This window comes from Nilaparvata lugens, chromosome 1 (genome assembly GCF_014356525.2).
Source record: "Nilaparvata lugens isolate BPH chromosome 1, ASM1435652v1, whole genome shotgun sequence".
NCBI classification, from domain to species: domain Eukaryota; kingdom Metazoa; phylum Arthropoda; class Insecta; order Hemiptera; family Delphacidae; genus Nilaparvata; species Nilaparvata lugens.
The window spans coordinates 57,826,714-57,850,938 of record NC_052504.1 but is presented as its reverse complement, the minus strand read 5'-3'; the positions used below and the strand labels follow the sequence as shown (position 1 = coordinate 57,850,938).

The window sequence follows — 24,225 nt, the reverse complement described above, 5'->3', positions numbered from 1 at the left end:
GCCCCCAGACTCGCTCGGACACTTGGCGAACTACTGGTGGCCGAATGTAATGCAGAGTACGATGTGTGAGTAGCCAAACTTATGCTTAGGAATATGAATTCCATAGTATTTTTATATTCGTAAACTGATGAAAAATTGATTTCATAACCTCATTTGCGGTACGTGTGTTATTTTTGAGCAGCCTTCTCCTATCATAGCAATGTCCTTTTTTGATAATCAGACCTTTATTCTGCATTATTGGTCTTGTCAGTGATGGCCACTAGCACCATACACTCGGTAAGATCACGACTCAATAACTCCGAACAGTACCACCCATCAATTTCCACCATTAGAGAACAATCATCAACAGAGAACAGAGAAAGCAAAATGCAACACATTTTTGCCATCCTCTCTGAGACAAGCAGACTATTATGGCATTATAGGAGACAGGCCGCATGAAGTTGTTGCAAATATTAGAATTTTTTGTAGGTATAAAAATCTCATATCAATTACAAAGTTTACGTCTACTTATAAATTTTTCACAAGTTATCAGTAGCTTTTTGTAGAAATGTACAAGTTTCCTTGTCAACCCCTTCAAGGTATATCATAGAATATAAATGGAAATTTCATTTGATTAATAATAATAATGAGCACACCAACAGTACAACTGGAAAATTTAATTCACAAACAAGACATTCACAGATATGGACAATGAGACGGCACAATAACACAAAGACTGGCACTTGTACATTATGGAACATAGCAATTGTCAACTTTCCTCCAGGATTTTCATGCAGGTGTACTCAATGAAGGCAATGAACGATTTGCAATTATAGGGTATGTCACCATCAGGTGATTTCACCGATCGCAGAAACTGCACACACGGATAGGCTTCAACGTCTGGGAAATTCTCATTGTCAGGATCAGCCGCCATAGAGATGAGGAGACCTAGAAGCACGTTGATGTGTTCAGCAATGTTGCCGTCGTGAGTCGGGTTGATGTTCTTGGCCCACTCTCTGTAGCCGTACCAGCCAAGGCGCTTGTCCTGTACCACACAATTGAACAAATAAATACATGCACTGAATAATAATTAAACGAATATTTCATATTTTAGTGATAATAATAGTCCAGTCAAATGGTCCTTTTCCAGGCAACAGCCCCGAAGGAAATTTTTCTCGACGGTTCTATATGTATTTTGGGGCGCTGATTTCGAATCTAAAATTTGCTGACACGCCAGAGGGCGGCTTCACCCCCAAAACCCCCAAAATTTCGGACTTTTTTCAATTTTCCCATTTTATCTCGTAAACCTTGAGTTTCTCAAGAAAAATAATTCTCGACAAAATTAAAGAGAGTAAAATTTCCAATAAATTGAGTGATCGCGCAGGATTCTACCATATGTTTGGTTCCGGAGCTACGAATTTTGTAAAAATATAATCGTGAAGTAAGATAGGTTTGTTTCAAAAAATCAAGAAATTTGCGATATTTTCCTCATTTTCACAGTAACGACAGTTTTTCGATAATAAACAGTCATGCAAGATGAGTTTAAGGCAACGTAACTTATAGAGCGTGTAATTCTCTATCATTTGAGACCAATCGCAACTTTCTGTCATGTATCTCACTCGTTTTAAAGACTATTGAATAACAGAAAATCGCAGAAAAAATGAGAAAATGAAAAAAATCAATTTTTTCAATTAGCTGTAACTTTTGAACGGTATTGAAATCAGAAATACGATTTATGGGAGCGGAAAGAGGAGAAAATTCTCTTCAACCTTGACTACTTTTCCGATTTTTTATCTAAAGTGTTTCACAAGATACGCAGCTTTGAATATGCGACAAATTTTTGATACGTTAATCATTTCCACAGTCAGGCATATTCAAAGTTGCGTATCTTATGAAACACTTCAGATAAAAAATCGGAAAAGTAGTCAAGGTTGTAGAGAATTTTCTCCTTTTTCCGCTCCGATAAATCGTTTCTCTGATTTCAATGCGGTTCAAAAGTTACAACTAATTGAAAAAATGATTATTTTCATTTTCTCATTTTTTCTGCGATTTTACTGTTATTCAAGAGTCTCTCAAAAGTCCAATATTTTGGGGGTTTTGGGGGTGAAGCCGCCCTCTGATGTGTCAGCAAATTTCAGATTCGAATTCAGCGCCCCAAAATACTTATAGAACCGTCGAGAAAAACTCTTTCGGGGCTGTTTCCTGAAAAACGACCATTTGACTGGACTATAATGTGAAATATTTCTTCTAAGTTTGGTTTTGAAACATCTAAATTAAAAAGTTTACTTTATGAAAATAATTAAAGACTGAAAATTTTGTCTTAACATATTTCGGACTATGTGTATCCTTATATAAATTTAGGAAAGGAATAGCACAAGGTTACCTTATTTTTTCTCTCTTTGTCATTCTGATGATGTACTTATTGTATGAATCAATAAAGAATAATGAAGAATGACTAACTGACATGCACTAACTCTTGCAAAAGTTGAACCACATATTTATACTGAAAGTATTTTACAATGATTGTAATGGGCATGATGGCCTTTATTAGATTGTACTGATCAAATATCAAATAAACTTTTATCAATTATTTTTGATCACATCAGAAAACTTAAAAATAAAGATAGTTTAAATGGTTTGCATAGTTACAGATACTGTAGTTCTCTTTGTATAACAGGTTGCCTCTGCAATAATAAACCTGCCATTCAAATGATTTTAAAGTGCGTTAAACTATACATACTATAGTAATGCTCTAGTAGAGTAACTACTACTATACACTACTAAATACCTTTTTTGTTAGGCTGTTACTCTTAAGGCTGTGCAAACGCTAAAAAACCTTTCTACTGGTGATATTTTCCAATTTTTTTCGATTTGTATACTATCAATCTATCAAAATGAAAAAGTTTTGTCAGGATTTTTTTCTGATCATTACTTTTCTATCGTAGGTACGCTATATGAGCGTATAAAGTTTACATTTTGGGACAGATCATTTCAAATTTGGTGAGAGAAAATCCATGAAATTTTATGGTATTGTTGATTGAATAAAACAAAAATTTTCTGAAAATATCAATTTACCAATAATGACCAAAAATAACTCAACTAAAAGTTATTTTTGGTCATGTTTAGTGAATTGAATAATTTATCAAAATTTATACTTTTAGGAAACTTCTGTTTTATTCAATCAACAATTCCATGAAGAACCACACTATTATTTCATTCAACTGATTGATTGTGATGCCCGCATAAGCGAGACCTGTGCGTAGGTTATTGTATGTCATGAGTAGGCTATAGTAAGGTCCACGTTATAATGGCAGTGTAGGAAGATAGGAGAAAAGGGTTGCCAGATCTCAGCCTTGCCACCAAAACAGCTGATACTGGCATATCTGATGAATTTAACTGTTCATTATTGTTGAAAATAGTTATAATCATATTTTATTTGTCAAGAAAATATATTTTTTGAAGATGTAATGATACATTTTCATAATTGAGATTAAATATTTTGTCAATTAGTTGAATATCTACATTGTTGATAAACGATGTGGCAACATCTCAATGCATGAAAGAGATAGCGCCATCTGCTTTGTTAAACGATAGACAAGGATAGCAACACCATTGCAAATCACACACTGCCATTATAACGTGGACCTCACTATAGGGCTGGCCAAGGTTAGGGTTTAAAATAAATGCTATTTCTTTCATGCATTGCGATGTTGCCACATCGTTTATCAACAATGTAGAAATTCAACTAATTGACAAAATATTTAATCTCAATTATGAAAATGTACCATTACATCTTCAAAAAATATATTTTCTTGACAAATAAAATATGATTAACTATTTTCAACAATAATGAACAGTTAAACCCAGTCTAGTAGTTAAGACGTGATTATGTGTCAAACATAATTTTCCTATTCCGTACGTGTAAAAGCCAATTCTTTCATTTATTAGACTATAGTATAGATTATTATGTTGCTTTGACCTGTGATCTATATTTAATTTCCTGTAACATCTAAAGGTGCGACCACACATGCTGAACCGAAACTCGAACCGCGCAGCAAACCGTGCATACCGCCGAACATCGCGACTTTCAGCGAAAATGAGCATAAGTTTCTTAAAGTTAATAATCAGCTGTTAAACATTCGCCGTACCGTACTCCGAACCGTTCGCCGTGCCGCTCGCCTCTGTTTCAACTGTTCGCCATACCGTACTCCGAACGCTGAACTTTTTGCTCTACAAATTTTGAACAGTTTGCTCTACAAATTTGGCTATCCATCCCAAGTGTAAACATGCGAACATGAATACAGAAGTAGGTGTATATGGGCCTTTTTTTATTTGATTAAATCCATGTTTTGAACAATTCTTTGTACGAATGATAAATTGATAGGACCTGATAAATATTTTCTAATTCAAAGAAATAACTTCTGGAAAAATAATGAATGGATAAATACCAATATTAAAAAATATATTGTTGACCAAGAACTCAGTACAATGACAATTCAACTAATTCTGTACTGATTAAATTATAATCATTTTTTTATTGATAATCAATTTCATCAACTATAGTGAGGTCCACATTATAATGGCAGTGTTTAATTGACAATACTGTTGCTGTCCTTTTCTATCATACAACAAAACAGATAGCACTATCTCTCTCTCGCTTTGCAATGTTGTCTATTTGCCAGAATATTTTATATTCACTTTTGACAGTGACTGTACAAAACTGACCAAACAATTCTCAGCCGCCATTTTTTTCTTCATTCTATCAAAATACTTGAGTACACAAGTCGTATAATTGATTTAAAATGTATTTTTGAAACAATGAAATAATTTTTAAACATTACCATAATGAGAAACACAAATTAAAATACCTGAAATGACATTTTAAAAGTTGATAATCAACCATCCCGGACTTCATCCATGCTTCAGTAGGGTATAGGTTAGACCTACTCGTACCGGTATAAATAATATTGGAATGTTATTTCAGAATTAATCCATTGAAATTACTCATTTTTAAATAGGATTTCTATTTTTCTATTATTTTAAAAAGAAATTGGAATAGAATACCTACCAAATAACTTAATTTATGTTGTTTTGAAATTCAGATTGTTGTATCACAGCTTTTTAAATTTGCCACAATTTCAGGTTTGTACAAAAATAAAAATCTGATCTCAGGTATGAAAACAAATTTTTGAATCAAATTATGAAAAAATATATTTTCTTGATTAATTTTACATTAAATTAATTATTTTATCAAGGAAATGATAATTATTATTAGATTAAATTTAATGGGATGAATTGAGTAACAGCTTTGTACACTGTACACAGTCAGTGGCAAAATGGAGAGACTTGGCAACGTTTGTCTCCTATCTTTCTTCACTGCCATTATAACGTGGACATCACTATAACCATAAACTGACTGAAATAAATACTTCAATTTCCATGTATTTAATTGATAGAGTTATATAAATCTTCAGTGTAGGTCATATCTAAATTCACAAAAGCTGCACAATAACACAAGTTTTTAACATTTTTGTTATCAACTGATGTTAATTACAATAGTTAAAAACATTATGTTGAGTTGCATTTACACCGGAGTTGATAACATGAGTTATTAATAGAAAGTTGTCAACTTGACTGAATCGACAGAAAATTCTCTTGAAAAAAGTTGATAACTCATGTTTTAACAGAAAATTCCTTGTTATTAACAAGATTTTTGTTATCCATCGAGAGTCGGTAACTTTTGTTAATAACAGGTTACTATCTTCCTCGCAACCCCCTCGTCCAGCATCCCTACCCTACAACTACAGCTGTTCCTTAATAACTACAGCTGCAGACAAAACACGTGACAAAGTTATTAACTTTTGTTGATAACAAAACTAGCAGCCAAAAGAAAATGTTATTAACTTATGTTGAAAACTTTTGTTTTAAACTCTGGTGTAAACGAATTATGATTTATTTACATTAGATCAGAAGAAGATCATTATTTTAATGATCACACACATGTTTCAATTCAAATTTGAAGACAATTTTTTGCTTTTTATTCCGGCTGTTATATCATATGAATACTCTCGTTAAACGAAATCATATGAAAGTCAATTATATTGATAACAAGATCTTGTTAAAAACAAGGAATTTTCTGTTAGAAACATGAGTTATTAACTTTTGTCAAGAGAAATTTTTGACGATTCAGTCAAGTTAATAACTTTTTGTTAATAACTCGTGTTATTAACTCCGGTGTAAACGCAGCTAAAGAGTTCGATTGTTGTTGGCAAGAAACATGTTATTCAATGCAGAAATCATTGTTATTTTAATAAAAGATAGGATAAGTTGAATAGTTTCCCGTTCAGGGGAAATCCCTCATTTCAATATTAAAATTTTCTATTGACTGTACAGTGAGTCAATCATTCTATCAGGGCTCAAATAATTTTGGGATTGTAATTAAATAAAAATGGAAGAGAATAATTTTATTTATGTAAAAATATCAACACCTTTATTCAAAGCCATATTAACTGCATATTGCCGATACAGCATTGATAAAACCATAGATGCTTATTTAACACTTTGTCTCAAAAAACTGTTCTAGCTGAAAAATTAATAATCCATGCCATGTGTAGGCCTATACATTGCATTAGGAGAACCAAGTTTCAAAACTATGTTTTTTCTAAACAAATGTTTTTGGGATAATTTCTTTGATGCAGCTGTTTCATATTCACCATATTATTATACAGAGTTTGTAAAAATAAAAATATTTATTAATTATCAAAACAATACTTTTATAATATTATTAATATTATTATTAAAAATATTTATCAATTATCAAAACAATATTATTGAGGTTAGGTGGAATCAGGTAGAAAGCAATAATAGAACAGCTGTTTTTTTTCAATTTCTTTCATATGATTTGAATGTGAATTTGCTATATGAAATTGTATGTCCCATAAATAAAATTTGAACATTAATTATGAAAAATCTAGACGAAAAATTGAAATTCGGGCTCAAGGTGCAGAGACTGATATTTTTAGAATCGATGTGCAAAATTTGGAGATCTAAATCATACCTGTTTTTCTGGTATGCAATCCACAAGTTGACAAGTTTTGATGCAAACACACAAACAAACACAACCCTACTCTCTCTTATCTATGTATCTATGTTTGTTTGTTTGTTCGTGTGTTCGTTTGTTCATGTGTTCATTTGTTCGCATCAAAACATGTCAACTTGTGGATTGCATACTGGAAAAACGAAAATGATCTTGATCTCCAAATTTTGTACATAGATTCTAAAAATATCAATCTCGTGCACCTGAAAGCCCAAATTTTAATATTCTTTCTAGATTTTTCAGAGTCAATGTTCAAATTTTATTAATGATACATACAATTTCATGAAAAAATCACCAAATCATATGGTCGAAATTAAAAAAGGAACATCTGTTTCTATTAATGCTTTCCACCTGATACCAAATAACATCAATAATATTGTTTTGATAATTGATAAATATTTTTAATAAAAATGATAATATTTTTATCTTCTTCTCTATACTTATAAAAGGCTAAGCCCCGACAGACTGAAATCACACCACAGCCCAAACTACTGAGCCTAAAAACTTGAAATTTTGCACAATTGTTTATGGTAGCCTGAAAACATCCACTAAGAAAGGATTTTCAGAAATTTGCCCCCCTGAGGGAGCTGGGGCCCCCCCAAAATTTTGTACTTTTTAACCGCTCATTGCACAGCAAAGTCATGAGGAACTTTTTTGTTCAGCTACGAAAAAAAATTAGATCTATGCAGAAAAATTTCGATCAGGAGCACAGGGGGGTCCAGGAGAGGGCATTTTTCGAAAATTTTTATGTAAAATCACACTACAGCTCAAACTAATTGTCCTACAGACTTGAAACTTTGCACAAATATTCTTCAAACATGCTAGACGCGCACTAAGAACGGATTTTTAGATATTTTGACTCTAAGGATTTCAAAGGATGAAAAAGGATCCTATTAAGTAAGGTTATGAACATGGTAAGGTGAACGCCATATGGAAATGGGATAGTTTATTTATTGACATGTGATATTCTAACATATGTTGTAATCATTGAAAATAACAAAATAATATGATAGAAATTCAAAAAAGAACATCTGTTCTACTATTGCTTTCTACCTGATTCCACTTAACCTCAATAATATTGTTCTGATAATGGATAAATATGTTTAATAATATTATTATTACTAATATAATAAAAGTATTGTTTTGATAATTAATTATTATGATTAATATAATAATAGTATTGTTTTGGTAGTCAATAAATATTTTATTTTCATAAACTCTGTATAATATAATGGTGAATGTGAAACAGCTGCATCAAAGAAATTATCTCAAAAACATATGTTTAGGAAAATCATAGTTTGGAACTTCGTTTTCCTGATGCAATGTATAGGCCTACACGTGGCTTGGATTATCAATTTTTCAGCTAGAACAGTTTTTTGAGACTGCTAAATAAACGTCTGCAGTTTTATCAATGCTGTATCGGCAATATGAAAACGCATGCAGTTAATATGTCTTTAATTAAAGGTGTTGATATTTACATGATAATTATTTTCTGCCATTTTTATTTAATTACAATTTCAAAATTATTCAAGCCTTGATGGAATGATTGACTCACTGTACAGTCAGTCGAAAATTTTAATATTGAAATGAGGGGTATTTTGGCAAGCTGAACAAAAAAATAAGGTCCTATGCTCTTTTTCGATATTTATGTAAATGAAAAATGAGTCTTGTGGGTTGTCAAAGCTCCCCCTGGAAGGGCAACTATTCATTTTATCCTATCTTTTAGTGAAATAACAATGATTTCTTACCAACAAGAATCGAACTCTTTGTGAATTTAGATAAAATATGACCTACACTTTAGATTTATATAATTAAATTAATTGAATTCATGGAAATTGAATTACTTTTTTCTGTCAGTTTATGATTAGTTGATGAAATTGATTATCAATAAAAAAATGATTATAATTTTATCAGTACCGAATTAGTTGAATGAATTGTCGATGTACTGAGTTCTTGGTCAACAATAATTTAATATTGGTATTTATCCAATTATTATTTTTCCAGAAGTTATTTCATTTGAATTAGAAAATATTTATAAGCTCCTATCAATTTGTCATTCGTAACAATGAATTGTTCAAAACATGAATTTAATCAAATAAAAAATGGCCCATACTTCTGTATTCATGTTCGCGTGTTTTCCACTTGTGATGGATAGCCAAATATTGTATGGCGAGCTGCACAGCGAACTGATGGACGGACAAACACATTATTAGTTCAGTTTTTGCGTACCTATAAAATTGTAGGATGGGGAGGAACAAACTACGTTCACCTCGACCCCCTTATAAAAGTGCAAAAACTAATAATCAAAATCATCAAGCAGAAGCCACTTTCTTCGTTATCCGTCAGACCAGCTCTACAATGGGTTTGGTGTGATGGACGCAAGACAACTCTACTCCCTAGAAATTATTTGCAGACTACACAAAAACCCAGAAAGCTTTCAAAACAGAAACCACTGTCATAACACAAGGAATAGAAGCCTTCTCATCACGAACGTGGCTAGGAAGGCAACATACCAACAACAGTACTTCAACCACCTAGCACCAAAATACCACAATTTACTTCCTGTGCACATCAAGATAATAGAAAACTCAAGAAAATTTAAATGCTCCATTAAAAACTGGATCAAACATCGGGAAGGCATAATATAGGAAACATAAATTTCGAACAATATTTGTAAGCTCACTTTCTCAGGGGTTATTTGCACCCCCACTCTAAACTTAATGTATTACTATTACACCTGCTCTAGAACATGGGTTTTCCATAGTTGAGTAGGTTAATTTCCGAAAAAATGAAATTTATTTATATTTGTAAAAAAAATTCATAAATTGTATTTGAGTATTGTGTAAATTTTATTGATTAGATTGCTTATTTGTATATTAATGGGAATAAAATGTATTATTATTATTATTATTCATTTATATATTTCCCCCCGACTCAGATGTCCGATTGCTGTCTCATTCACTCAATTATCAAATGAAAAGCCTGTTTGACTTATAGTAAAGATAATATGTCAATTTTTTTACAACATACAGTTTTTATTCATCAGAAGCCAATACCAATATCAGTCCAATAAAAAAATCCTTTTCTGTCATGTTCCCCGTAGCGAAGCACGGGTAACTGCTAGTAATAAATATAATAATAGTATTGTTTTGATAATTAATAAATATTTTCATTTTCACAAATTCAGCATAATATTATGGTGAATGTGAAACAGCTGCATCAAAGAAATTATCTCAAAAACATAATTCTGTTTAGAAAAAAACTTTCCCCAAGTTCCATGTACATCGGTTAACGTTTAATCATGATAAAATAATGCTATACTTTAATTGAGATTAGCGCTAACCATTGCATTTTGGTTGCACAAAAAATAAATTTTATGCAATAAAGCCAATTAAACTAATCAACGTAAAAAAAATTTAACATGCCACAGGAAATTAAATCAAACTAACGCCAATTAGGTACCTACTGATAGCTGTCTTCCAAAATTAGTTTTTGGTAAAAAAACGACAGAATTCAAAGTATGAGCTAAATATATATGAATGAATTTTATCTGTTAATAGAATAGAAAAGAGTATTTAGCTGATATTAGCATTCAAAATTAGATTCTGATTCTTGATGTTAGTTTTCTATCTTGTTCTTTTGCAGATAGCACAACACTGGTGACAGAAAGAACATTTTTATGGCACATGGGTAATGAATAGTCACGGCTTCAATAACATAACCTCACCTTTTTGCCATCTGTTCACAATAATAATTTTAATAATATCACTGTCAGATAAATTACAGTGTTGCCAGATTGTGACACAGTTAAAATCTTGGTTAGTTAACAAGAAAACTTAATCAGAATTAAAAACTAACTGATCTTTGTGGAACAGAAGTGAATCCCTTAAACTAACGCTGATTTGTTAATTGGCGTTAATGTCCATAATATTTAACAATGCTGTATCCATATTCATCAATGCAGTATCGGCAATATGAAAATGCATGCAGTTAATATGTCTTTGAATAAAGGCTTTGATATTTACATAAAGAAATTATTCTCTTCCATTTTTATTTAATTAAAATTTCAAAATTATTCGAGCCCTGATAGAATGACTGACTCACTGTACAGTCAGTCGAAAATGTTAATATTGTAATGAGGGGTATTTTGGCAAGCTGAGCAAAAAAATAAGGTCATAAATGCACCTTGGGTGCATAAAGTCATATCAAAAATGAGCTTTGTGGGTTGTCAAAACTCCCTCTGAAAGGGAAACTATTCAACTTATTCTATCTTTTAGTAAAATGACAATTATGATCCATCCATCTATTATCTTCTATACTATAATAAAGGAAAGAACTGGATTATACACGTATACAGGTGTAAAGTATAGGAAAATAGTGTTTGACGCATCATATCACGTCTGAACTACTGGACTGATTAACTTGAAATTTTGCATATAGATTCTTGCTTAACCGAGGATGGTTATAAACCTATTTTAAATTCTTTAATATTTGTTTATATCAAATTTTCAGTTTGTCAAGTTTTCAATTATTTGTCATGCTTTCAGTTGTTGTAATGAAGCAGCAGAATATTTCTCTTAAAAGGGAAATTAGAAGATAGGTATGATTGGGGATCCTTTTCGAATAATAAAAACAGGTTTTCCGTTGCAACCAAATTTTTTCCGCCATTTTAAATCCAACTTCTTTTTTTAATTGATCATCACGTCTAAACTACTGAACTGATTTACTTGAAAATGCTGCTTATAAATTCTTAATCAACCGAGGATTCTTATAGGTCTATTTTCACTCTTCTAAATGTCATTATGTCAAGTTTTAAAATAGTCTTTTGCGAAGCACTGGTTACCTGCTAGTTATATAGATGAAGCTTTAAAACTCGGTATGGCTCCACATAGCCATCCAGCTGATTTTACAATGTTTTTCAGATGATCTTGTTTGTTCATGATCATGCATGCTGTACGAAAATAATTAATTTCTTTATTATTCTCTGACCAATCTTAATAAATGAGGTATCCTTGAGATCTTGATGAAATTTGCTAACTTTTTTGTCTCTTGTAAATTTTCTGTAAACTGAACGGTTTTCGTGAAATTTGCAATCAAAAATTTAAAATGGCCGCCATTTTGAAAACTTACATCAAAATTTTTTATTTTATTTTTTAAAGTTGAGTCTTTATAGCATAAATATTCATGCCAAATTTCAGATAAATACATCATTTTGTTCTTGAGATAAAAATTCTTAAGTGAAAAAACAAAATGGCAGCTATAAGGATAACCGGTGAGTTTTGGACACTTAAAATACGACATTTGTAGACTCCTATCATCCAGGAACAATACCCTAAAATGTTCGACACTACTTCTGAAACACTCTGTATAGCGTATAGCGGAGATGACTCCAGTTATCACACTTTTCAACATAAAGCGCATGTCTGTCGACTAACGTGTACGATATTTGATAAGATAATAGCGTGAACGAAGAACCAACTATTTCCCTTAATCAGAACAATTGTTTTCAATTTATAAATCTTAATTGTTTTAGAAATATTTATTATGGGGTAAACATCTAACCAGATGATATTTTTTAGTAATTTTTATAAACTTGGTCAACTCTTACCCCATCAGGTAGTCCATACTCTTCTTCTTCTTCGACATCATTACCAGCATCCCCCTGTCCTACCTCCTCCATTCCGCACGGATCCTTCTTTTTGTCCTTCTCCTTTTCTTTTTCATTGCCACCGATCATCAGGAAAGGAACTGAAACTCGTGCGTAGTAAGGATTGAACTCAAAGTTGGCGTTTTTCACCTGCAAAAATCAATACGTACAAAACTTGGAACAATAATCCATTGAACTGAATTTATTGCTGCTCAAAAAATTACAGATTTATAAATCATCAATAAATGTACTAATTTTAAATAGATTATATCCATGATAAAGCTATTTCACAAAATAATTGAAACTGAATTCACATGGACCTGTCGGTCTGTGTGTGAGTAAGAAACTGTTGGCCATTTATATTTTAGATTATTTTGATAATAATAATTGATTTAATTGGCTGCATGTCAATGACCTACCCTCCTCAGACACAGAATCGTTCTAGATGAGGAGTACTATTCGTTTAAATTATTGTAAATTTTACATTTCAAATGTTTAAAAATGTGGCTTTTTTATAATAAACCATTTTTCATTCATTCATTTTTAAAAACAATATGATACGAACAAAATAATAAAATACTTTATCAAGCATAATATTCAATATAATAACGTGAAAATTCAACAAGAATTCAACCGTGCATCCTAAAAGGACACTAAACTTGTGTGGAGGGATATGGCTCGCACTTAAAAAATAATAAACTCAGACTAATGGAATGGAATGCTCGTGGATGCTGAATTAGAGTAGAATAAAAAAAATATATATTAAAGAAATGACGCTTATTTCTTCATATCAATATTAGATAAAACATAAATTCATAAATTTGGTAGTTTGTATATTAGAAGAAAATATAAGATTTGGTGAATATGAAAAATAATGAATTATCATAGGTCATAACGTCTAACAGAAAATCTATTAATATAAGCGATAAAGTTTACATTTTAAAGAAAATATAACTCATATTCTCTCAGAGATATCAGTTCCATTAATAAGAATTATACATATTAACCTCAGGCCCAATTGACACAGAAGTGACGAGGCACTGACTTTTCAACTCCCATATAACAATATAGCTCAATTAGCTCAATACAAACAGAAGTGGTGTGGCAAAACGCCACTTATTTTTGCATTAAACCATGTATATATGGTATACATATAACATATATAAACGTGAACGTGAAAAAAAGTCAGCGTCATGCCACTGCCACATCACTTCTGTGTGAATTGGGCTGTAAGATGCAAACAGAACGAGAGTGTCACGGTGAAGATTTTGGTTTTAATCGATGACACTCAGCTGTTGAAGATTATTAAAAAGGGAATGTCACCGTGCTGAACGGAAATCGAGACTTAGCCGTACTGTTCATTCCCATGCTTTACAATGTGTTTTTCATTACATAGAGGTCGATTGCGAGCTCGACCTAAACTGAAAGCTACATAGCTACATATCGACCTGGCCGTTCTGTTCGTACTCTTAGTTACCAGCTGATTTTGATATTGATCCACTGAAGCAGCGATATAGATAGATAATTTAGCAGCCACTGACCTCCTCTCAAAGGGATATATGGACTTGTCAATTATTTAAATTATTTAACTTAAATTGTTCATTTATAAAACAGATTGTTACATGTACTCTCAAAGGTCTACGAAAAATCACAGTGAACTAAAGCAACTAAAAAACTCATATGAAAAACACTGTCCTTCCAGTTCTGTCTTCAACTGATCTCTCAGTTTTTCAAGCGTTTGACAGGTTAAATGTGTAGGTAATGCATTGAATAGACGAATTCCCACGCTGGTTACGCCTTTCGCATATGAAGCTGTACGATGTGTTTCATTCCTGAGTACATGTCTGTGTTTAGTCTCATAGGAATGTATCATAAAACACTTCTTGATCATCGACTCATTTTTTTATAGAACAAATTGCTTCCAAGATATATAAACTTGGTCAACTCTTACCCCATCAGGTAGTCCATACTCTTCTTCTTCTTCGACATCATTACCAGCATCCCCCTGTCCTACCTCCTCCATTCCGCACGGATCCTTCTTTTTGTCCTTCTCCTTTTCTTTTCATTGCCACCGATCATCAGGAAAGGAACTGAAACTCGTGCGTAGTAAGGATTGAACTCAAAGTTGGCGTTTTTCACCTGCAAAAATCAATACGTACAAAACTTGGAACAATAATCCATTGAACTGAATTTATTGCTGCTCAAAAAATTACAGATTTATAAATCATCAATAAATGTACTAATTTTAAATAGATTATATCCATGATAAAGCTATTTCACAAAATAATTGAAACTGAATTCACATGGACCTGTCGGTCTGTGTGTGAGTAAGAAACTGTTGGCCATTTATATTTTAGATTATTTTGATAATAATAATGATTTAATTGGCTGCATGTCAATGACCTACCCTCCTCAGACACAGAATCGTTCTAGATGAGGAGTACTATTCGTTTAAATTATTGTAAATTTTACATTTCAAATGTTTAAAAATGTGGCTTTTTTATAATAAACCATTTTTCATTCATTCATTTTAAAAACAATATGATACGAACAAAATAATAAATACTTTATCAAGCATAATATTCAATATAATAACGTGAAAATTCAACAAGAATTCAACCGTGCATCCTAAAAGGACACTAAACTTGTGTGGAGGGATATGGCTCGCACTTAAAAAATAATAAACTCAGACTAATGGAATGGAATGCTCGTGGATGCTGAATTAGAGTAGAATAAAAAAAATATATATTAAAGAAATGACGCTTATTTCTTCATATCAATATTAGATAAAACATAAATTCATAAATTTGGTAGTTTGTATATTAGAAGAAAATATAAGATTTGGTGAATATGAAAAATAATGAATTATCATAGGTCATAACTTCTAACAGAAAATCTATTAATATAAGCGATAAAGTTTACATTTTAAAGAAAATATAACTCATATTCTCTCAGAGATATCAGTTCCATTAATAAGAATTATACATATTAACCTCAGGCCCAATTGACACAGAAGTGACGAGGCACTGACTTTTCAACTCCCATATAACAATATAGCTCAATTAGCTCAATACAAACAGAAGTGGTGTGGCAAAACGCCACTTATTTTTGCATTAAACCATGTATATATGGTATACATATAACATATATAAACGTGAACGTGAAAAAAAGTCAGCGTCATGCCACTGCCACATCACTTCTGTGTGAATTGGGCTGTAAGATGCAAACAGAACGAGAGTGTCACGGTGAAGATTTTGGTTTTAATCGATGACACTCAGCTGTTGAAGATTATTAAAAAGGGAATGTCACCGTGCTGAACGGAAATCGAGACTTAGCCGTACTGTTCATTCCCATGCTTTACAATGTGTTTTTCATTACATAGAGGTCGATTGCGAGCTCGACCTAAACTGAAAGCTACATAGCTACATATCGACCTGGCCGTTCTGTTCGTACTCTTAGTTACCAGCTGATTTTGATATTGATTTACTGAAGCAGCGATATAGATAGATAATTTAGCAGCCACTGACCTCCTCTCAAAGGGATATATGGACTTGTCAATTATTTAAATTATTTAACTTAAATTGTTCATTTATAAAACAGATTGTTACATGTACTCTCAAAGGTCTACGAAAAATCACAGTGAACTAAAGCAACTAAAAAACTCATATGAAAAACACTGTCCTTCCAGTTCTGTCTTCAACTGATCTCTCAGTTTTTCAAGCGTTTGACAGGTTAAATGTGTAGGTAATGCATTGAATAGACGAATTCCCACGCTGGTTACGCCTTTCGCATATGAAGCTGTACGATGTGTTTCATTCCTGAGTACATGTCTGTGTTTAGTCTCATAGGAATGTATCATAAAACACTTCTTGATCATCGACTCATTTTTTTATAGAACAAATTGCTTCCAAGATATATAAACTAGGGAGTGGGAGAATTTTTAATTGCTTAAAAAAGGGTCTGCAACTAGTTCTTATTGACTCTCCTACCATAACGCGAAACGCCCATTTCTGCAATTTGAAGATCTGGCTGACATGCGCAGAATCACCCCAAAATGCAATGCCATATGTGAATGGAATAGCGCGTAATAGACCTCTATCAATTTCGCTCTTGGACCATAATAATAAACTTATATCGTCAGCATACAGAGTGGTTGAAAAGTCTGCGAACGGCTTCATATATCATACACAAGGGTAATTTGATGGTGAGTGTGATTGGGGATCCTACTAAAATTGAAAATACTACTTTACTATGACTTCAAAAATTTGGTCCGCCATCTTGGATCCGCCATATTAAATGCAACTTTTTTTTTTAATAGGAAGATGGTCATCCGATACATGATTTCGATACGAAATTTCAAGAAAAAAGAATGGTGAAAACCGCATATCGATATCTCAAACCGTTCAGAAGATATTCACATTATTTATCAATATCATGCATATCAGAAATGAAATACATAAGTGGTATAATTAATAATGTGAATATCTTCTGAACGGTTTGAGATATCGATGTGTGGTTTTCACAATTCATTTTTTCTTGAAATTTCGTATCAAAATCATGTATCGCATGACAACCTTCTCATTTAAAAAAATAAAGTTGCATTCAATATGGTGGATCCAAGATGGCGGACCAGATTTTTGCAGTCATAGTAAAATAGTATTTCCAATTTGAGAGGGATCCCCAATCACACCCACCTTGGAATCACATTCTTTTATGAGATACTTTTTTTCTCCTTTCTGCTTTGAATAGTATTGATTAATATAATGTGAATATCTTCTGAACGGTTTGAGATATCGATGTGCGGTTTTCACCATTCTTTTTTCCTTTGAATTTCGTATCGAAGTCATGTACCGCATGACAACCTTCCTATTAAAAAATTAAGTTGCATTCAATATGGCGCGGATTCAAGATGGCGGACCAGATTTTTGAACTCATAGTAAAGTAGTATTCTCAATTTTAGTAGGATCCCCAATCACACTCACAATCAAATTACCTTTGTGTATGAGATATTAAGCTGTTCTCGGACTTTTCACCCATTCTGTATAAAACACTATGTGCAGGATACAAGTAACTAGGCAGATCTTTTATATAAAGTAAAAAGAAAAGGGGGCCCAGCACCGATCCCTGGGGAACTCCTGATTTTGGTTTCAATCATTCTGACATATGAACATATTTGTTATTAGATTCTATTATAACTTGTTGATATCTGTCCTCAGAATATGAAACAAACCAATTATAGCCAATACAATGAACTCAAGTAGCTTTGTAAATAAATACAGGTGGATTTGAAACTGGTCTAGAATTCTCAGGATTATCCAAATCCCCACTCTTATGTATAGGCTTTATCTTTGACATTTTCAATTTAGAAGGCACAATTCCACTAGCCAAAGATGCATTGAATATATAAGAGGCTCCAAAATTGAAATGATCGATTTCCTGACCAAGCAGTTCGAAATATCATATGATTTTTCATTTTTTGATTGAACTATTTTTAACAACACTCCTGTTGATTAAATAATTCAAAACGCCTAATGTTATTATTTCCATTTCTTTTATATAAATGAGTATCATATAAGAATTTTTCGAATCTATGTTTAGAGCTGTGCGAGTTTTTGTCTAGCACTGTGGAAGGAATATTTATAAAGTAGTTATTAAACAAATTTGCAGCCTCTTTACCGGATTTGACCCCCCCCCCACAATTATCCAATAATTATCCAATAAACGAGTTTCTACAAATGTTTCTCTTCTTTCCCTGACTCAGATCTAACCAACTTCCAAACAGCTTTTATTCTATTATCAGATCTCTTAATGAAGTTATTAGCAGCTATTTTCTTTGAATACCTATTGTAAGATTTTCTTATATAAATGGAAGTACACTTCAAAAGTGAAATGCCTTAACCCTTTTTGCGTTGCAATGTAAACCATGTAGTTTTCGATTGTTTCATCCTTACGGAGAATATTCAAAGTTTTAAGTCTATCATTTGAAACTCTAATACCTTTTGTAATCCATGAAAATTTCATCTGTCTTGAATTTTCTGATGTAGAAATGAGTTAAAATGATTTATATAAATTGTGAGAGAGTTATTGAACATTTCATCTACACTTCTAGCATTGCCTGAAATCCAATTCACCATAGATAAATCTTGGTTCAGAGCATTTGAATTAGTTTCATTCATAACTCAGAGGGTTTTCTTTTTTCCATTTTTAATAATTGTGTTTTTATTTTGCTTGTTTAATTTTTTTACTTTTATGTTACACTAACACCTTCATGATCGATGAAAGGGTAGGAAAACGTTCCATTGTCACAGAGATCAGCTGGATAGTTAGTTATAATATAATCAATTTCTGTTGCACTTTTCTGAGAAACTCGAGTTGGTCCATTTGTGACTTTGTTTATTTGGAAAGTGGCTAGAAGGTTCACCAGTAGTCTTTTATCTCTGTTATTGGTCAAATAATTCACATTAAAATCTCCACAAATGCAAAATATTTTTTTCTTTTTCCTTCACTATTTTAGCAATAGCTGTTCTAAGAAGTTCGATGAATACAGTGAAATCAGAATTAGGTGCTCAGATATATACCGATACATAAAACAATAATCTTACTAATAATCGATTCCAACTTAAACTCCATAGCTGAAATTTCAAAAGAACCTTCGGTTGCTAGTAACTCAACATCTTTTCTTCGATGAGAACTAAAGATAGGTTCCTCACGAACAAAAATACATGATCCTCCCCTTTTTTTAAATTTTCTATTATACTGTGCTTTTAATTCATAGCCTGGCAGGGAAAAAACATCTTATTCTCCTTCCTTCGACCAGTGCTCCGTAAAACATAAAATGTCAAAATTCTCATTTCTATCTGACAAAAACAATTCCAGGTCTAATTTTGCGCTTGAAAGACCCAGGCAGTTCATGTGAAAAATTTTACTACCTATAAAAAATCGAACGCATCGTTACCATTCAATCAATACTGGAATGCGTCTATTGCTGGAATTGCCAAGACTTATTTGAGCGTTCAATTCTCAATCTGTGGAACTATCACAACGTACAATTCTAATATCAAATAACTCTTGATCAATTGAACAAACTTTGGCTTCCCTCTGTGTTTATTAAAATGTAGTCCATGACGTGTGTAATCGTTCATTTCAAAGTTACTCAGATCCAACATATCAATATATTATCATGACTTTCAAATCTCTGAGATATAAACTTATTCAACTTGCTAACATTGAGGTTCATGGGCGGTTTGTCGTATCTAAACGGAATAGTTGAAACAACTCCTTTTGTTCATGTTATAATGTTCATGAAAATACAAAAAGAGTTCTCTCAAACAAAGAACTACTGAAACATTTTAATATTTTTAAAGCTTATAATAACAGCAATGCTTGCCCAACAAGAAGCTTCACCTTCTTTATCGTCTCACATTTATTATCTTTCCATGTCAGCTAATACGAACCCACTTTAAAACTAGTGCCAATTCTACTTACAAAGAAGTTTTGATTGGGCTGAATAGCAATAACTTAAGAACTTAACTTAAAGCTTTAATGGCCGGTTTTGGAGCTCGGGATTTAGCTAAGTTCTATACTTTAAACAGCTGGAGTCAGAAAATTAGCTTTCCGAAACGGGGCCTAGTCGCAGTTTTTATAACAATCTTTATTTTCTCATTTCTATAATTGGAAACGTTTTTCCTTCACGGAATTAAACATTCCCAAATGATTCAAAATAGCTGAAGCTTTACACTATTTTCTCTTCATTTTATCTTGTATTCAATTTCCTAGTCTTTTGAAATTTAATTTAAACGTGACTATTACTATTACTACTACTACTACGCCACGTTTCGGAAAGCCAATTTTCTGACTCCAGCTGTTTAAAGTCTAGAACTAAGCTAAATCCCGAGCTCGGAAACCGGCCCTTAGTACTGTATGTACGATTTGAATGTCACTATGTGAATGCTTTGAAGACTAAATTAAAATGCTAATATATTCTCACATCCAAATGAGGTTGTCCAATGGCAAGAGCGGCCGCCGACCCGGCGGGGGGTTGGGGTCGCTTGGGCAGACTGCGCACATCTATGTAGGACTTGAGGAAGCGACCCGGGCGCGGGTTCACCCGCATCACCTTGATAACAGCTGATCCACGTGCCCTGGTATAACACAAATTGTACACAGACTAATTATTGGCATTGTAGTAAGTCACATCATGGTATGACATAATAATTCAAGCATTCAAGGTATATATAGAAGCTTGCCTAAAAATTAAGATACCGGTGTTGATTATTCAATTGCCAGATATAAATTACATAATGGGACAAACTGCACTAAACTCATACAGGTAGATCTTATACGTACTACTAATACTCATATTTTTAGAATATAATTGAACTCGATAGAAATAATTTTTAAGATCTTTTATTGCTTATGAATTGCTTTTTTTCAGCAAACTGAACTTTTTGATGATAAATTGTAATAAATTATTATTTTTTTCAAATTGAATTTATTTCCAGAAAGTACATTTTACAATATATTCCCTGAAAATTACTCCCTCTAATATGGAACAAGTCCGTGTTTAGAGGAGGAGTCATTACAACAATAGACACAATACAAGAAAGAAAAAGTTGACTTTCTACTGCTGTAGTTTACAAGCATAAGCTATTTAAACATATTTACATACAACAATTGAAAGAAATATAATCTCAAATTCCTAGCCAATAATAACAGAAATAGATTCAATAAAAAAAAAAACTGATTGCTTCCTTTCTTTTGTCATAGTTCTGGAAACATTACCGATGTACTCAATGCACTCATTTACATATTTTGAAAACAATAATTTCTACAATATATAATTATTAGTGGTCGTTTCCCTTCTTGTCTCCTCTACCATTCCTGACACCATCCTTTTAGTTTGATGTGCATGGGGTAACAATGTAAAACTATTCTTTCTACACATGAATAGAATCGAGCCCTTGATATACAGCTTTTTTATGTTTAAAACCCTTGCTGTGACAAATACTTCCTCTGATGTATAATATGGATCCTTTTTCAACATTATTCTTAGAACTATTCTATGTGCCCTATTTAGTGGTTCAACAGTTGTAGGAAAGGCTGCACCCCATGCCACAATACCATACTGGAGGACTGCCTGCACCAACCCCATATACACCTGTCGCATACGGTAGCTCTACTTGGAAGGAGATCCCTTAGCCGTGAAACCTGGATCATCAAATACCTCATAGTTTTTGATACATTATTTACATGGACATTCCAGCGTAGATGCTGATCTATGGTAACTCCAAGGAATTTGCAGGTGTTAACCTTTCTAAGTTTTACACAGCAACTACTCCCATCAGTTCTACAACCCCTGATCTCAGTAGCAAATCCAGTGCAGGAGGCTGGCCAGTTTTGTTAAGAGAGAAGGCAATAAAGTTGGTTTTATTACTATTTTAAGTTAATTTGTTTACATCTAACCAGCATTTTATTCTCGCTAACCTATTTTCTGTCAAATTATAAACCTCCTCACACAGAACCTTTACACACAGAACCGTGTCATCGGCAAAGGACTGCAGATGGAAATTCTCACCCAGGTTCATAGAGCACAAGTCATCAATGTATATAACAAATAATAATGGACCCAAAACTGTACCCTGGGGCACTCCATAGACTACCTGCTGACTCTCACTTGAAACATTGTTTATTCTTACATTTTGTGCCCTATTGTCCAGATAGGATCTGAACCAACCGAGAGCAAGACCATTGATGCCCTTCTCCTCAAGTTTTCTCATCAATCTAGGGTGTGAAACCATATCAAATGCTTTGGCCAAATCTAAGAAAACAGCAAGTGATTTTTTCTCCTTATCCAAGTCATCGTAAAGAATATGAGTTAAATCAGCTATCGCCTCCTCAGCACTTCTACTACTTCTAAAACCATATTGTTTATTAGATAATCTCCCACATTCTTCAAGAAATTCGATTAAACACTTTTTAATAATATGTTTTTCTAGAATCTTGGCAAGGTTAGACAAAAGAGAAATCGGCCTATAATTGACAATTTCCTGTTTACTACCTCCCTTGTATATTGGCTCAATAATCGAATTTTTAAAACTATTGGGAGAAATTCCTGTTGCAATACTCAAATTTATAATATGTGCTATCGGTTCAGCTATGAACTCTTTAATTTGCTTCAGAAAATCTGTGCTCAGATTATCTTCACCTGGACTGGCACCCGATTTAAGACTATTAATGAGTGCTGCAACTTCGATAACAGTAATCAATCTAAAGTTACATAACTGCCGATTCTGATTGGTAATTACCGGCAATTCATCTACCTCATCAGCATACCGTGGCAGGGAATCAGCCAGTGTTTTTCCAACGGAAATATAATATTGATTAAAATAATTCACTATTTCAGTTCCGTGTTCATCCATATTACATTATCCACAAAATTAAAGTTTTTTATATCATTTCGATTCACCCCTCTACCTAGTATTTCATTAGTAGCCCTCCAAATATGTTTCTTATCCCCATGTGTTCTCCAGTATCAAAAGGAGCCTATATGAACAACTATCTAATTGATAAAATGTTCATTGAGCAATGAGTTTTTATAGCTAAGACTTTATACAATATTATAAAATTACTAAAAAAATTATATATCGATATTATATCATAATACTTACAAACGTTCTTTTTTCGACATAGAATCCATATTTGATGAGAAATAGTAATGTTTTTAAAAGAAAATTTAGTACTATAATTTTCAAAACTGACTTTCCAAGAACCGTTATTGTAAGCTATCGACAAACAATTTGTAAATATTGAAGGGTACAGTATCTCATATGTTGCAGATAAAAACTTATTTTTTCAATAAGGTAACAATTTTTGTCACATGTTTGAATGAGAAACAAATTGGGCGTACTGCGAATTCTATGAATTGCCATTAAGCTGAATAGCTTACTAGTAAACCGCACGAAAATAGTCAGATAGAAATTGGAACAGATGAGTCTCCCCTCACTACCACCCTTACGCTAATAGACGTTGCCAATTTATCAGGCAAATCTGTACACATCTGTTCCATCGGACTATTTTTGTGCGGTTAACTGGAAAGGTATCACTTATTGAGCAGCGTTCTGTAAAAATTTGAAACATGTTTTTTTTAATTTAATGTCCTCAGAGCTCCTTCTAATAAATGCTGATTCAAGAAAAATAGATTTTGTTTGGTACTCATTAAAAATATCCAATATCTTCAACAACAGTAATTGAATAATATTATCAACTGCATCCGGAAGTATTTTGATATCCTATATACTGTCTCCCATTTCCAGCGTCCAAAGCTTAGCAGATTCATTATGATGATATTCCAAAGATGAAGCTCCGAGGCTTTAAATGCGTCCAAAGAGAACAAGAAACTATACTGTAGTTTAAATACTGTTGTAAAACTACAAACTCAAGATTGTGTATTGAATTTTGTAAATAATAATAATACTAGCAACCGTATTTTCAAGGCTACCGTATT

At 32.6% G+C, this 24,225-nt stretch overlaps 1 protein-coding gene across 1 annotated transcript; it reads right to left on the bottom strand.

Moving 5' to 3' along the window:
* Positions 1–636: 636 nt before the first annotated feature.
* Positions 637–23,693, bottom strand: LOC111045550. Its single transcript, XM_022330985.2, has 4 exons — positions 23,390–23,693; positions 20,710–20,863; positions 12,684–12,872; positions 637–1,024 (listed from the first exon to the last, which is right to left on the bottom strand). Exons 1-4 carry the CDS (start codon positions 23,416–23,418, stop codon positions 749–751), a joined length of 648 nt encoding a protein of 215 aa, XP_022186677.1. The 5' UTR covers positions 23,419–23,693; the 3' UTR covers positions 637–748.
* Positions 23,694–24,225: the final 532 nt, after the last annotated feature.